General features: G+C 41.6%; 1 protein-coding gene across 1 annotated transcript; it reads left to right on the plus strand.

The window, feature by feature from the left end:
- The first annotated feature begins 9,044 nt into the window (after window positions 1–9,044).
- LOC130845254 (40S ribosomal protein S27) lies at window positions 9,045–9,382 on the plus strand. Its single transcript, XM_057722199.1, has one exon. The coding sequence runs from the start codon at window positions 9,073–9,075 to the stop codon at window positions 9,325–9,327; it is 255 nt and encodes an 84-aa protein (XP_057578182.1). The 5' UTR covers window positions 9,045–9,072; the 3' UTR covers window positions 9,328–9,382.
- The last annotated feature ends 8,036 nt before the right edge of the window (window positions 9,383–17,418 follow it).

Below are 17,418 nucleotides of genomic sequence, written 5' to 3' on the forward strand. Positions count from 1 at the left end.
CAGGAAGACCCTGAGTTCACCTCCTCCCATGGGCACACCAAAATTACAACTATTTACAGAGCCGTATCGATGAGAGCTACCTGAAGACTAGCAGGAAAGATTTTCTAGAACTAAAGATATAAAGAAAGAACCACAATAAGATGGGTAGGAGGGGTGGAGACGTGGTATAGTCAAGTCCCATACCCCTGGGTAGGAGATCCACAAATGGGAAAATAATTAAAATTGCAGAGGTTCTCTCCAAGGAATGAGAGGTCTGAGCGCCATACTGGGTTCCCTAGCTCAAGGATCCTGCACAAGGAAGATGAGCTCCCAGAACATTTGGCTTTGAAGGCCAGTGGGGCTAATTTGGGGAGGGCTGTGGGAAATAGAGACTCCACTCTTAAAGGGTGCATACAACCTCACATGCTCCAGCACTCAGGGCAGAAGCAGTAATCTAAAAGGATCCTGGGTCAGACTCACTTGCTGATCTTGGAGAGTCTCCTGGAGAGGCTAGAAGCAATTGGGACTCACCCTGGGGACACAGATGCTGGCAGCAGCCATTTTTGGTAGCTTGTTCTACCATGTGGACACTGGTGCTAGCAAGTGCATTTTGGCATCCTCCCTCTAGCTTATTAATGCCAAGACCCAGCCCTGCCCACCAGAGCATGGCAGCAGTCCTGGGATGCCACAGACCAAGAGCTAGTTGGGCAGGAACACAGCCCCATCCATCAGCAGACCAGCTGCTGTAGACTTCCTGAGCCTTCACCCAACCCAGAATCCAGCCCTGACTACCAGAATGTTGGCATCAGCCCTAGGAAGCAATCTCAATCAACAGGGGATGGTCACCAGCCCCAGAACCCTCTGGACACTGGTCCTGACCACCTGTGGGCCAACACCAGCTCTGGGATCCCACTCCCACAACCAGAGTGCCCAGCATCTGGCCCCATCCACCTGTGGGCCATAGCTAGCCCTGAAGCCCCTGGGGGGCTCTGTAGCAAACCACCTTGTGACCCGGCTCTGTCCACAGCAGACTGGCATCAAGACCAGGACTCTCTTCCTTTGCAGTTGGCCATGCAGCCAGCTGTGCCATGACCTGGCCCCATCCACCCTTGGCCAGCAGCTGCTGCACAAGGCAGAGTCTGGCAGCCAACCAGATTATGGACCACGTATGCCTACCAGCACATCTATAGCAGTCAGCCTGCCTCAACAGAAGGAACCATGCAGCCCCAGAGAGGACACCCCCAGAGCATATAGCTCTGGTGACCAGAGGGGAATGCACTGCCGCATCCCATGGGATGTTTCCTACATAAGGCTACTTCTCCAAGACTGGAAAATGTAACCAACTTACTAAATACACAGAAATAAAAAGAGCAAATTAGGCAAAATGAAGCAACAGAAGAATATGTTCCAAATGAAGGAACAAGATAAAACCTCAGAAGAAGAACTAAGTGAAGTGGAGACAAGCAATCTACCCAATAAAAGTTTAAAGTAATGATAATAAAGATGCTCTAAAACTTGAGAGAAGAGTGGATAAACAGAGTGAGAACTTAGATGTTTTAACAGAGTTAGAAAGTGTAAAGAAGAACCAAACAGAGATGAAGACTACAATAACTGAAATACAAAACACACAAGAAGAAATCAAAGTAGATTAGATGATACAGAGGTGTAACAGGGAAGAGCTAAATCGGCCTCCATGTTGGGTCTGTTTTACATTAACCTTTGTATTCTATTGCTTTTGTTACAAGTTTAGAATGTTGTTTTATAGCCTGAAATATGCATGTTAGCCCATTCCCAAACCTCTGAACTTTAAACTTGCAGAACAGGGAATAACACTTGCCTTGTTGGAGGTTTACAGGAACACCGTGACCTGGCCTACATGGACAAGAACAAAAGATTCCGGCACCAGGAAGTCTGCAATAACCAATAACTCCCCTCCCCTTTTTAGTATAAAAGAATCCTGGATTCTAACTCTGGCAAGATGGTTTTTTGTTTCGGAGACACTAGTCTGCCACCTTCTTGGTCTGCCAGCTTTCCAAAAAAGGTGTATTCCTTGCCTCACCACCTTGTCTCTGATTCACTGGCCTGTGATGCAGCGAGCAGAGGGAGCTTGAACTCAGTAACAGAGGAACAGATCAGGGAACTGAAAGACCGAGGAGTGGAAATCACAAAGCTGAACAGAAAAAAGAATGTAAAAAAATGAAGACAGTTAAGAGACCTCTGGGACACCATTAAGCATACTAACATTCACATTATGGGGGTACCAGAAGGAGCAGAGAGAGACAAAGGAGCAGAGGACATAGCTGAAGACATAGTAGCTGAAAACTTCGCTAACCTGGGAAAGGAAACAGACGTTCAGGTCTAGGAACACAGAGAGTTCCAAACAGGATCAACCCAGAGAGGACCGCACCAAGACATACTGTAAATAAAATGTCAACGGGGCTTCCTAGGTGGCGCAGTGGTTAAGAATCCGCCTGCCAATGCAGAGGTCACGGGTTCGATCCCAGCTCCAGGAAGATCCCACATGCTGTGGAGCAACTAAGCCCGTGTGCCCAAAAAAAAAAAAAAATAAAAAAAAAATAAAATGTCAAAAATTAAAGAGAGAATATTAAAAGCAGCAAGGGAAAAGCAACACGTTACATACAAGGGACCCTCCATAAGGCTATCAACCGACTTTTCAGCAGAAACGCTGCAGGCCAGAAGGGAGTGGCATGATGTATTTAAAGTGATGAAAGGCAGAAGCCTACAACCAAGCAAGGTTTCATTAAGGTTTAAAGGAGAGATCAAAAGTTTTACAAGCAAGCAAAAGCTAAAAGAGTTCAGCATCACAAAACACCTTTTCTCTAAGTGAAAAAGAAACGGCCACAACTAGAAATATGAAGAGTACAAAAGGAAAAATTTCATTGGAAAAGGCAAAAACAGTAGTCAATCAACCACTTATACAGCTAGTGGGAAGGTTAAAAGTAGTGAAATCATCTATTTCCACAATAAGTAGTTAAGGGATACACAAAGCAAAAGGATGTAAAATATGATTCAAAAACAGTAAACACAGTGGGGGTGGGGGAGGAGTAGAAACGCAAGGTTGTTAAATGCATTTCAAATTAAGTTCAGTAACTTAAAATACTCACGTATATGTATAGATTGCTATACGGTAACCACAAACCAAAAATTATAGCAGATACACAGAAAAGAGAAAGGAATCCAAGTATAACACAAAAGATAGTCATTAAATCGTAAGGGAAGAGAGCAAAAGAAGAAGGAAAGAAAAAAGATAAATCAACTATACTTCAATTTTAAAAATGAAAAAGAAGTGATTGCATATATAGTTGGACAAAAAAACTCTACAAAAACAACCTGAAAAGAATAAAATGTCAATAAGTACATACCTATCAATGATTACTTTAAATGTAAATGGACTAAATGCTCTGATCGAAAGACAGAGTGTCTGGATGGATAAAAAACAAGACCTACATGTATGCTGTATGGAATATTACTTAGCCATAAAAAAGAATGAAATTTTGCCATTTATGACAACATGGATGGACATAGAAGGCAGTATGTTAAGTGAAATAATTCAGACAAAGACAAATACTGTACAGGGTGGATAATATAGTTAATAATTATGTAATGTCTTTGTATGGTGACAAATGAAAGCTAGTTTTATTATGGTGACCATTTTGAAATGTATAGAAATATTGAATCACTATGTTTGTGTACCAGACACTAACATAGTGTTGTAGGTCAATTATACTTCAAAAATAAATAAACCAACTCATAGAAAAAGAGATCAGATTTATGGATACCAGAGGCAGGGGGTAGTGGGAGGGGGTTTTCAATGAAGGCAGTCAAAAGGTACAAACTTCCAGTTATAAGATAAATAAGTACTATGGATGTAATGTACAACATGATAAATTTAATTAACACTGCTGTATGTTATATTGAAAAAGTTGTTGGGACTTCTCTGGTGGTCCAGTGATTAAGACTTCGCCATCCAATGCAGGGGGAGCAGGTTTGATTCCTGGCTGGGGAGCTAAGATCCCACGTGCCTCTCAGCCAAAAAACCAAAACATAAAACAGAAGCAATATTGTAACAAATTCAGTAAAGACTTTAAAAATGGTCCATATCAAAAAATCTTAAAAAAAGCTGAGAGTAAATCCTTACTTTGATGAGTAAGAGCTCTCATCAAAAGGAAAATAATTTTTTTCTGTTTCTTTAATGTTAACATATATGAGATATTAGATGTTCAATAAACAACTTACTGTGGTAATTGTTTCATGATGTATTGAAGTCAAATCATTATACTGTATATCTTAAAATTATACATGTCAATTATATTGAAATAAAAGTGGAGGGAAAAATAATTATAACACATAAAAAATTAATGCAAACCTAGGACTTCCTAGGTGGTGCCGTGGTTAAGAATCTGCCTGCCAGTGCAGGGGACATGGGTTCGAGCCCTGCTCCAGGAAGATTCCACATGCCTCGGAGCAACTAAGCCTGTATGCCACAACTATTGAGCCCATGTGCCGCAACTACTGAAGCCCGCACACCTAGAGCAGTGCTCTGCAAGAAGAGAAGCCATGGCAATGAGGAGCCTGCACACCACAATGAAGAGTAGCTCCTGCTTGCTGCAACTAGAGAAAGCCCATGTGCAGCAACAAAGACCCAACACAGCTAATAAATAAATAAATAAATTTATTTTAAAAAATTAATGCAAACCTCATCAACAGATGAATGGATAAAGAAGATGTGGCACACATATACAATGGAATACTACTCAGCCATAAAAAGGAATGAAATTGAGTTATTTGTAGTGAGGTGGACAGACCTAGAGTCTGTCATACAAAGTGAAGTAAGCCAGAAAGAGAAAAACAAATACCATATGCTAACTCATATATAGGGAATCTAAAAAAATGGTACTGATGAACCAAGTGACAGGGCAAGAATAAAGATGCAGATGTAGAAAACGGACTTGAGGACACAGGGTGGGGGAAGCTGGGATGAAGTGAGAGAGTAACACTGACACATATACACTACCAAATGTAAAATAGATGGCTAGTGGGAATCTGCTACAGAGCACAGGGAGATCAACTCGATGATGGGTGATGACCTAGAGGGGTGGGATAGGGAGGATGGGAGGGGGTAGTGGGAGGAAGGGGATATGGGGATATATGTATAAACACAGCTGATTCACTTTGTTGTACAGCAGAAACTGGCACAACAGTGTAAAGCAATTATACTCCAATAAAGAGCTTTAAAAAATTAATGCCATATGTAAACTAATGTGTTTAAAAGTATAAAGCTTCTAGAGAAAAAAAGATAATTTTTTAGCAAACTTTGGGTGGACAAAGATCATCATTATTGTAGTTAGCCTAACAGCATAATTACAGTTAACAGTGAAATGTTATAAAGCATTCCCTATAAAATCTGAAACTAGACAAGGATGGCCATGATCACCATGGCTACAGAACATTGTACTGAAGGTGCTAGACTTCATAGTAAGGTTTAAAAAAATAAAATAAAAAAGGATTGCAAAGGAAGAAACAAACACTCAAGATTCACAGAAATAAAGGTCTACAGAGATGTACAGAGGATTAGACTTAACAAGAGAGTTTAGCAAGATTGCTAGATGTCAAATTGATATACAAAAATCCATTGAGTTCTATATACCAACAATAGTGAAAAAGGTGAAAGATAACCCAATTTAAATTCAAACTCTCTATAGAATAAAATGACCACCTAGGAGAAAACACTTGGAACTTAAAATAAGGAGGACTGGTGGCTATTCAAAATATGTAAGTGCTCTTATCACTCAATAAAAATAAGCAACACAAAACGTGGGCCAAGAAAATCCAGTCAATAGAAAAAAATACAAATGGTTAATAAATACATATAAAACATGCTCAAACTCAAAAGTCATTAAGAAATACAAATTAAAATGAAATATAACCCATTAGGTTGTCCAAATTCTTGAAATTAATTCACCTTTTTGAATAATATATGTGTGGTAAAACCCACAAACACACAAGCATACCCACAAAATTTACAAAGTAGAAAAGGGTTACAGAAAAAGTAAGCTGTTTCTCCCATCTCTAGGCCCCATTGGTTGGTACCTGTGATCAGAACAATTACTCTTACCAATTTCTTATATATCCTGACAGGGACAATTCAAGCATATAATAGCATATATAACACTTCCCTTTCAACACAGTGGCTACTATCATAGGCACACTTTCTCATACTGTTAATGGGAAGCCAGGTTGGCTATATCCATTGGTGTCTTGAAAACACTTCAATGCAATAATCTTGCTGCCAAAACCAACCTTAAAATCTTTTCGTCTTCTGACTGTATACATGTGTATGAGGAAGTTCCTTGCTTCACTGCTTGGAATTGCCAACAATGTAAACCATTGAATGTGCCTCTGCAGATGTGGTTATATAATTTTGTGGGGGAAATTCTATTCAATAAAGGACAATCACACAATTGACAATAGTGAAGATGGATAATGATACATGGAGGGTCCTTGTCACTGTTCAACTTTTGCATATGCTTGAAATTTCCATTACAAAGTTAAAGAGCAATTAAGCTCCTTCATTCTTTGTCCTTTCTAACAATTAGTGCAAAGTTGCAATGCAATCTGATTTTATTTAAAAAGATAAACTTTGTTTCATTATCTCCAGTTGGTTTTTCAAAGTTAAGTCTCATAATATATTTTCCCCCACAGTTTCCCAGGAGATTTTGGTCTTTTGGTCCTTCCTTTGAGTTGATGTTCTCTAAACACACCTTTTCTGTACCACTTACTCCCAAATCACAGAACCTCCTGTTTTTGCCTTTCCCTTGCAAGGAATTGCAAAAACTTCCTGAAATCAACTGGCAAGCAAAGAGTGGTAGGTGTGGGATATGAAAGCACAAAGCTTAACTCACCTGGGTCTGGGTCATCCTTTGTAGTCTGGAGGAATTGTGGGCACTATGGCCTCACTGTCCTTGCCTCTGAGTGAGGGTATCTTCCTGGGCGTTCCCTACTGTGGCCCTTGAGACAAGGGAAGCCACCAGCACCCAGGCTGAGTCCCTGGTACTCTAAAGGAGAAGAGCCTCCCTGGGGGCTGTGCCTGACCCAGGTACTCTGCAGAAACAATCGCATAACAGAGGCAGGCAGGCATGCTGCAGGTCACTAACCAGGAAGAACACCATCAAACCAATTCTGGAGTCAGGCACATGAGATCCAAGAGAGGCCGGAAGATAAGGACCCACAGGCCAGGAGAACAGGAAGATGAGCTTAAAAGGCCCTTGTTAGAGCTTGTGAGGCCCTCAGCACAGGATCGCACAGGGCACAGCCTCTGTATGATGGGGTAGGATGCACCTCATTTAATCCCAAAACAACCTGACTTAGAGATTGTCCATGTCACAGGTGATCCATGTAACTTCACATGCAACCAGCATTCTTTTTTTTTTTTTTTTGGCTGCGTTGGTTTGCACAAGCTTTCTCTAGTTGTGGTTACTCTTCGTCGTGGTGCACGGTCTTCTCATTGTGGTGGCTTCTTTGGTTGCGGAGCACAGGCTCTAGGCACATGGGCTTCAGTAGTTGCAGTACTCAGGCTCAGTAGTTGCGGCATGCAGGCTTAGTTGCTCTGCCACATGTGGGATCTTCCCAGCCCAGGGATCAAATTGTTAACCACTGCACAACCAGGGAAGTCCTCAACCAGCACTCCTAATACTTTAAGCCCCTATTAAGGCAAATGCAGCCTCTTCCAGTGAAAACAAAGCCCTGACCCTACCCCAGATGGGCCTGCCACCTTACCCCTGTCCCATGTGTAGAGCAGAGATGTGACCACAGGCTCCCACATGTGGGGCTGATAGCACATAGGGATGAAATGAAATACAAAATTTTACTGTTGAAATGTGTCTCCAGACCTGAAAAAGAAACAATGACCTGGCCCAAGAATCTAGTTTCCCAGGCCCCAGAAGCTCCTGGTAGACACCACTGCACCTGGGACCTGGGGTCTCCAAAGGTACAGGGCCACTGTGTGTCCTGAAGCCACCTACTATGATTCCATGCCACTGAAAAAGACAGGTAGGGGTTGAAACTGCACTGGGGACTTTGTGTACATTCTACCCCATGACTCCAGCAGGGCTTGCCGGCTTTAGGTCTGACTGCATTTTTTTCCTATAATGTCCTCCACTTTTTTTTTTTTTTTAACACTGATTATTTAGCACATAGGCCATAATAAAGTCCCCAGGACTCTTTTCTCCACTCCACCCCTTAGCCCAAGAGTGGTTTTAAAAATTGAAATGGGGGCTTCCCTGGTGGCGCAGTGGTTAAGAATCCGCCTGTCAATGCAGGGAACATGGGTTCGACCCCTGGTCCAAGAAAATCCCACATGCCGTGGAGTAACTAAGCCCATGTGCTACAACTACTGAGGCTGTGCTCTAGGGCCCTCAGGCCACAACTATTGAAGCTCACACACCTAGAGCCGCTGCTCCACAGCAAGAGAAGCCACCGCAATGAGAAGCCTGTGCACCACAATGAAGAGTTGTTGCTCTCCACAACTAGAGAAAGCCTGCATGCAGCAATGAAGACCCAATGAAGCCAATAAATAAATAAATAAATAAATAAATTTAAAAAGGGAAACAGATCTCTTCACTCCTCTACTTTAACACCCTCCAGTGGCTTCCCACAGTCACAGTCAACCCTGTTATGCCATTTTCCTCACTGCATGAAATCACCTTCCTCATCTGATTATATTTATATATACAGCCTGTGATCCCTACCATAACATGAATATTGTTACCTGGATCATTAGTTCCTTTTTTTTTTTCTCAAGTTAATTACATTTTATTATTGTGCTATGATGTGGTTTGTCTATCCTTAAGCAGAGCAGCATAATGTAAAGTATAAGTTGTAAGGTGAATATTGTCAAACCTTTTATGTCTATTTTATTTTGGCCTGTGAATTCATTTATTTATTAAAGTAGAGTTGATTCACAATATTACATTAGGTTCAGGTATACGGCATAATGATTCAGTATTTTTGCAGATTATACTCCATTAAAAATTATGATAGCCTTTCCGACGGTGACGACCTCCCCACGAGAACATGCCTCTCGCAAAGGATCTCCTTCATCCCTCTCCAGAAGAGGAGAAGAGGAAACACAAGAAGAAGCGCCTGGTGCAGAGCCCCAATTCCTATTTCATGGATGTCAAATGCCCAGGATGCTATAAAATCACCACCGTCTTTAGCCATGCACAAACAGTAGTTTTGTGTGTTGGTTGCTCTACTGTCCTCTGCCAGCCTACAGGAGGAAAAGCAAGGCTTACAGAAGGATGCTCCTTCAGGCGGAAGCAGCACTAAAAGCCCCTGGAATCAAGATGAATGGGAAACCATCCCAATAAACACATTTTGGATACTAAAAAAAAAAAAAAATTATGATAAAATAGTGGCTATAATTCCCCGTGCTATATAATACATCCTTGTTGCTTATCGATTTTATAGATAGTAGATTGTATCTTTTAACCCCACACCCCTAATTTGTCCCTCCTTACTTCAGCAGACACTAGTTTGTTTTCTAATCTATGAGTCTGTTTCTGTCTTACATATACATTCATTTATATTAATTTTTTGGATTCCGCATATAAATGATACCATATAGTATTTACCTTTCTCTGTCTGACTTATTTCACTAAGCATAATATTCTCTAGGTCTATCCATGTTGTTGCAAATGGAAGAATTTCATTCTTTTTTATGACTGAGTAATATTCCATTGAATATATATGTATCTCCCACATCTTCTTTATCCACTTGTCTGTTGATGGGCACTTGGGTTGCTTCCATGTCTTGGCTGTTATAAATAGTGCTGTTATGAACATTTGGGTGCATGTATCTTTTGGAATTAGTATTTTCACTTTCTTCAGGTATATAACCAGGAGTGGAATTGCTGGCTCATATGGTAGTTTTATTTTCAGTTTTTTTGAGGAAACTCCATTCTGTTTTCCATAGTGGCTACATGAATTTACATTCCCACCAACAGTGTACAAGGGTTCCCTTTTCTCCATGTCCTCTCCAACCTTTGTTATTTATAGACTTTTTGATGATAACCCTTCTGACAGGTATGAAGTGGTATCTCATTTTGGCTTTGATTTGCATTTCTCTAATAATTTGCAATGTTGAGGATATTTTCATATGCCTGTTAGCCATCTGTAAGTCTTCTTTGGAAAAATGTCTATAAAGGTCTTCTGCCCATTTTTTAATTGGGTTGTTTGTTTTTTGATATTGAGTTGTATGAGCTGTTTATATATGTTGGATATTAACCACTTGTAAGTCACATCATTTGCAAATATTTTCTCCCATTCTGTAGGCTGTCTTTTCTTTTTGAAGGTGGTTTCCTTTGCTGTGCAAAAGCTTTTTTAAGTTTAATTAGATCACATTTGTTTATATTTGTTTTTATTTCTTTTGCCTTAGGAGACAGATCCAAAAAATATTGCTACAATTTATGTCAAAGAGTGTTCTGCCTATGTTCACCTGCAGGAATTTTATGGTTTCAGGTCTTACATTTAGATCTCTAATCCATTTTGAGTTTATTTTTGTATATGTTATGAGGGAATGTTCTAATCTCATTGTTTTACATGTAGTTGTCCAGTTTTTCCAGCACTACTTCTTGAAGAGACTCTTTTCTCCATTGAATATTCTTGCCTCCTTCAATGTAGATTAATTGACCACAGGTGAGTGGGTTTATTTCTGTGCTCTCTATTCTTTCCCATTGATCTATGTGTCTGCTTTTGTGCCAGTACCATGGTGTTTTGATTACTGTAGCTTTGTAGTATAGTCTGAAGTATAGGAGGAAGATACCTTCAGCTTTTTTCTTTTTTGTCCAGATTGCTTTGGCAATTTGGGGTCCCTTGTGGTTCCATACGAATTTTAGGGATCACTGGTTCTTGGTACACAGAGATGCACAATAAACATTTTCTGAATAAAGGAGTTTGAGTGAAGGACTGCAAGGAAGGCAAATATGCCTGTTTATTGACTTAAGTGAAGCTGCCATGTACCCTCTGATCCAGATCCAGCTCATAACCCATTCAATCACCAACATGGGAAATAAAGTGATCAAATTCACATAAATTAACTAACATAAAAGTGGACATTTCAATTCAGTAAATAGTGGATGACGTTACAACAATTGCCATCTGGGAGGAAGAAAATAAAATAAGAGAAGGTACCTTAGCTTAATAGCTAATATTTGTTGAGCAGTTATTCTATGCCATACACATGTACTAAATTCACTCTGTGGAGATACAGAGAGACAAAGCAAACTGCCCAAGGTCACAAAGTTCATAAATGGTGGAGCCAAGATCTAAAAATTCATAAGGCAACTTGAATGTGGTGATGGTTACACAAAATGCATAAATGCTACATCAAAAAGAGTTAATTTTATTGAATGTAAATTAAAAGTAACTTTAGGGACTTCCCTGGTGGCACAGTGGTTAAGAATCCGCCTGCCAGTGCGGGGGTCATGGGTTCGAGCCCTGGTCTGGGGAGATCCCACATGCCGAAGAGCAACTAAGCCTGTGCACCACAGGTACTGAGCCTGCGCTCTAGAGCCCACGAGCCACAACTACTGAGCCCATGTGCTGCAACTACTAAAGCCTGCGTGCCTAGAGCCTGTGCTCTTCAACAAGAGAAGCCACAGCACTGAGAAGTCCGTGCATCACAATGAAGAGTAGCCCCTGCTCACCTCAACTAGAGAAAGCCTGTGTGCAGCAACGAAGACCCAACTCAGCCAATAAATAAATAAATAAATAGCTTTTTTTAAAAAAAGAAATAAACTAGTCAAAAAAATTAACTTAAAAAAATTCACAGGGTGGTAATTATGAAAGAAATTGGGGATGAGTTAAAGGGAGACAAATAAGTTAGCACTGTACTAATAATTATTAAAATCTATACTTGTGATCAGGGTACCAAGAGAGTCTCTACCAACTGACCCCTGATAATGACTACCCCCAATCACTCAGCCATTCACTGACTTAACCCAGGATCCTCATCACTGAACCCATGGACGCTCCTCACGAAATTTCACTGACCCCTCCCAATTACTGCAGCCACAAATCTCTCACTACCGAACTCAATGAAAACCATCACCCATCTCACACACTCTCTTCACTGATGCCCCCAAAAGAATGTTACTGTCCCACAGAGCCCACATCCCTGGCCCAACATCCATGCCATCAGCAAGCATGAAGCCCCACTTTGCTGAGCCCACACATCCCTGTCTCACATCACAGAAGCCTGAATCACTGGAGAAAGAGTCATCCCTGGTGAGTCTACACTGAACTCACAGGTGTTGCATCAGTGACCTGGACACATCAGACATTGCACTCATGAGAAGGACCAATCATTGTGATTTGCACAAAAAGAGCTACCTTCAGGGCTCCATCTGGGAGTTCTGGGCTAACTGAGACAAATTGGTCACCCCAGCACTGAAAGTTACCACCCCATCAGTGAGCACAGGGCACCCCTCAATGACCCCTGAACTCAACCATCACTGCCTGACCATGGTTCAGGTTCATCATCTCACTCTCTGGACCACAGATTTCTGTGCTTACACTGATCCCAGCAATAGTAACACGGAGTTCCAAGATGACTCTTGCTTTTGGAACTTCTCTCCTCTGTCAGAACGAGCCTGGGGCTGTGCACTACTCAGTGGGACTGCAGGGCTTCTTGCTGCCCGCCAGTAACAAACATGCCCCCCACCCCCACCCCTACCCAGACGGCCCTCCCTTGCCGCTGTTCAGGTCCAGGAACAAGACGGCAGCGCCCACCTCATAGTTTTTGCTTTGAGGCAATCATATTGGGCAGGCCCCTCTTCCATACGGAGTAGGTGCCTCCTGGAGAGGGATGCTCTCTGGAAGGAGGAGAATGGGGAGCAGGTGGATTTGGGTCCCGACTCATTCAGGAGAAAGTTTGGGATTCAGACCTGGAAAAAAAAATCTCTCACCTGGAAAAGTCAGACTGTTGGCAGGATGGTGGGCTCTGTAGGGACACAGGGCAGGGGCTGGGGACCAGACACGATGGGAGCTGCAGGTAACAGAGCCTGTATGCAGCACTTCCCACACATGACTCATTTCTCATGTAAGAAAAACTGACCAGCAGAAACAGTCCCAAGTCCAGCATTTAATCCACCTGGTTAAGTCTCCTTTGTGTTGTATTCATTACCTTCATGGGTTCCCAGAGCCTTCAGGACAGTGACAAAGACTCTCCTTTTTCTTTTTTTCTTTCCTCTTTTTTTTTTTTTTTTGTGGAGGAGAAAGAAAGAGCGGCTTTATTTTTTTGCCAGGCAAAGGGGGGAACACAGTAGGCTAGGGCCTCAAGAATTGTGCCCCACTCCCTGGGGAACAGGGAGAGGTTATATAGCCAGGGGTAGTGGTCAGAGTTATGTGATAAGGATTCAGGCAGTAACAGTTCTGTATTCTTCTTTCTTCTGCAAAGTTTCAAAAGGATGGGGTTGCTGACAGGATTAGGGTGTGTGCAGGGTCTTTGGTGGTCAGGTTTCCTAATCTCTGAGCTTCTCTGGTCCCTGTAATCCCACCTCAGGTGGTTTCATGGCTGCTCCTCCCTTGATCAGCAGCTGTGTGAATCTGCCCTTTGGAACCCAGGGAAGGTCATGGAAGTTGGAATCTTGCCTAAAAGAAATGGGGATGAAAACAAACAAACAAAAGCCTCCATGGCCAGGAGCCCCACAGGGCCCTGCTCAGCATCATCATCACAGAAAGAATTCAGTGAGACACAAAGTGATAGGTAAGAAGTGTATTTAGAGATTTATTTAGAGAGAAACATAGTCTGCAGACAGAGTGTGGGCCATCTCAGAAGGTGAGAAAGGCCAAAGACTCTCCTTGACCAAACCTGAATAATGTTCCTCTGGAGCACTCTTCTCCATGAGGCCCCAACCTTGAGCTCTGTCCTTGGACTGCTTAGTCTGGAACTAGCAAGAATCCTACTGAAAGAAAATCCCCCACCCTTGGTATCTGATCACCTTTAATATTTGATCAAATTACTCATCCTCACTCTCCATATCTTATCACCCTGGCCTGCTTTGGGCAATAATTGTGTTGCATCCTTGAAGAAGAATTCCCCCTAGGCTTGGTGTTTCCTTAGTAGTTTTCCATCACCCTGCTCCTTGGCTATAAATTCCCCTCTTGTTCTTGGTATATTCAGACTTGAGCCCAATCTCTCTCCCCTTCTGCAAACCCCTCTGCAGTAGTCCCTGTAAATGAGGCACCTATCATTATTGTCCAGAATAAAGTCCACCTTGTTTTAACAAGTGTCCAATTAACTTTTTCTCTAATAGATAAACAAAAACAATAGCTGAGATATGTTTATACCAGAAATACCAGCTTTATAGGAAAAATACAGCTTCCAGGCAGCAGAAGGAAAGAAGAAAACTGGATAAGCAAGGGCTATGGGCAAAGAGCTTGGCATCTGGGAAATCAGACTTTGTCTGAACTCCAAACTCTCAAGAGGCATATGGCTTGTGTCTTCCTATGAGCTTCACTATTTGGCCCACGTTGTCCCAGGCCCCTCTTCTCAACTCCTTCAAATCTCAGCTTAGCTAATTCTTTCATGGAAACACAGCCTTTGCCAAGTGGCAGGTGCATATTAAATCTGAGGTTAGTATAAAATTCAGTCAGTTCTCTTGATCACATTTCTAATCTTTATTTTTCCTCCAGGTGCATGTATACAAAAATATGACCTCCACATCATGTACAGGGCCCTGAGGTGGGGCCTGACTCAGTGCGCAGGAACCTCTTCACCAGGGACCCTTTCAGAGCCCTTAAAGACCACTAGGAACACACTTTGTGGTTAAAGAATTACGATGCAATGAGGATGCAGAACATCAAGGGGAACCATAGGGTGTTTTAGTAAGAGGAGTTAGAAAGAATCTGTCATTGGATTTGGGCTTTGAATGACTTGGAGTAGAGTCTAAGGGAGTGGGGGTTTACTCTAGATTGGAATCTGTCAGAAATGGCAATTTGATAATTATTTTGTGAATGGCAAAGCAATCTTGTTTTTGTCTGTGCCTAGACAACATAATGAAGTGTCCTTGTTTTTGTTTCAATTTATCATGGTCTCGGAGTAATCTTGTCTGAAGTTAGTACTCTGTGAGACTATGTCCAACAAGAGAACAAGATGACCTGGCTGTGAGTATCAGACCAGCTTGTAACAACAATGAGACCTAGCTATGAAGCAAACATTGACAAAATTGAAGAGAGAAATATTCACACAATAATAATACAATAGCACAGTGTTGAAGACTTCAACACTGCACTTGCAATAATAAATAGAAAAACCAAAAAGAATGTCAATAAGGAAATAGAGGACTTGAACAATGCTATCAACCAATTGAACCCAACAGATGTACAAAATACTCCAAGTATATAATAAAGGCTATGTATGAAAACCCAACAGTTAACATCATACTCAATAGTGAAAGACTGAAAGTATTTCATATAAGGTCAGGAACGAGACAAGACTTTCACTACATCTACTCATCATAGTAATGGAAGTTCTAGCCAGAACATTTCTACAAACTATCAATGAATAATTTGAAAATGAAATTAAGAAAACACAATATCATCAAAAAGAATAAAATATATAGGAAGAAACTTAACCAAGGAGGTGAAAGACTTGAAAACTACAAAACATTGCTGAAAAAAATTAACAAAGACAAATAAATAGACATCCCATATTCAAGGATTGGAAGACAATATTGTTAAGATGTTAATACTATCCAAAATGATCTACAGATTGTGAAGCCCTATACCAAAGTCACAGGACAAGATTCCAGAGTTAACCCAACCCTCATAGCAACCAAATTCTGTAGCTATCTCGCCCCCCCACCCCCCATAGCAATCTTTGACTCATGACTTGGGCCAGCTGACCCCATTAGGGCAGGTATTCACCATATAGGATGCTAACTTAACACCTAATGAAACCGGTTGCCTTTGGCACACTGACCAATCAATTAGTGCCATTTTCTTAGCAGGAATTTTCCTTGTCTTGGGGTTATAAAAGTTGGCTGTGAGCCCACCAGAACGTTGGCTCTCCCTGGTCTGCCAGGAAGTCGTCCCGCTGTCCTTACAGCGTCCCTTCTCTCTAATAAACTCTATCTTCCTTACATTCTGCCTTGTGTCTGGAAATTCTTTTCTGACCCACGTCTCAAGCCACGACACAGATTCAGTGCAATCCCTATCAAAATCCCAATTCTGTTTTCCACAAAAATAGAGAAATCTACCCTCAATTTCATATGGAATCTCAAGGGACTCCAAATAGCCAAAACAATCTTCAAAATGAAAAACAAAACTGCAGGGCTCATGTTCCCTGATTTCAATACCTTCAAGATATAGTAATCAAAACGTTGTGGTAGTGGCATAAAAACAGACATAAAGACCAACAGAATAGAATAGAGGGCCCAGAAATAAACCCTACAATATATGTTCACACTAAGAGTTGAATGTTTGTGCTCCCCCAGAATTCGTATGTTAAAAACCTAATGCCTAGTGTGATGTTATTAGGGGGTAGGACCTTTGGGAGGTGGAGCCCTCATATTTAGAATTAATACCCTTATAAAAGAGACCCAAGAGAGAATTCTCTGGTGGTCCAGTGGTTAGGACTCAGTGCTTTCACTGCTGTGGCCCAGGTTCAGTCCCTGGTCAGGGAACTAAGATCCTGCAAGCTGTGTGGTGAGGCCAACAATAAGTAAATAAATAAAAGAGACCCAAGAAAACTCCCTTGCTCCTTCTGCCATGTGATGTTAGAGTGAAAAGACACCCATCTATGTGGAAGTGAGCTTTCACCAGACACTGAATCTGTTAGTGCCATGACCTTGGACTTCTCAGCCCCCAGAACTGTCAAAAATAAATGTTTGATCTTATAGCTACCAAGTTTATGGTATTTTGGTTATAGCAGTACAAACAGGCTAAGATAGGGCAAATGATTTTTTTAAATTTATTTATTATTTATTTATTTATTTATTATTTATTTTTGTCTGTGTTGGGTCTTCATGGCTGCACACGGGCTTTCTCTAGTTGTGGTGAATGGGGGCTACTCTTCATGGCACTGTGCAGGCTTCTCATTGCAGTGGCTTCTCTTGTTGTGGAGCATGGGCTCTAGGCACATAGGCTTCAATAGTTGCAGAATGTGGGCTTGGTAGTTGTGGCTCATGGGCTCTAGAATGCAGGCTCAGTAGTTGTAGCACACAAGCTTAGTTGCTCCACAGCATATGGGATCTTCCCGGACCAGGGCTCAAACCACTGCACCACCAGGGAAGCCCCAGGGAAAATAATTTTTGACAAAGGTGCCAGGACCATTGGATGGGAGAAAAGACAGTCTTTTCAATGAATGGTGTTGGGAAAATGCATATCCACATGCAAAAAAAATGAAGTTGAGCCCTT

This window comes from Hippopotamus amphibius, chromosome 2 (genome assembly GCF_030028045.1).
Source record: "Hippopotamus amphibius kiboko isolate mHipAmp2 chromosome 2, mHipAmp2.hap2, whole genome shotgun sequence".
NCBI lineage: Eukaryota > Metazoa > Chordata > Mammalia > Artiodactyla > Hippopotamidae > Hippopotamus > Hippopotamus amphibius.

Bases quoted from the DNA above. Each gene is read 5' to 3' on its own strand.
- LOC130845254 (XM_057722199.1), top strand. From the start codon at position 9,073: ATGCCTCTCGCAAAGGATCTCCTTCATCCCTCTCCAGAAGAGGAGAAG.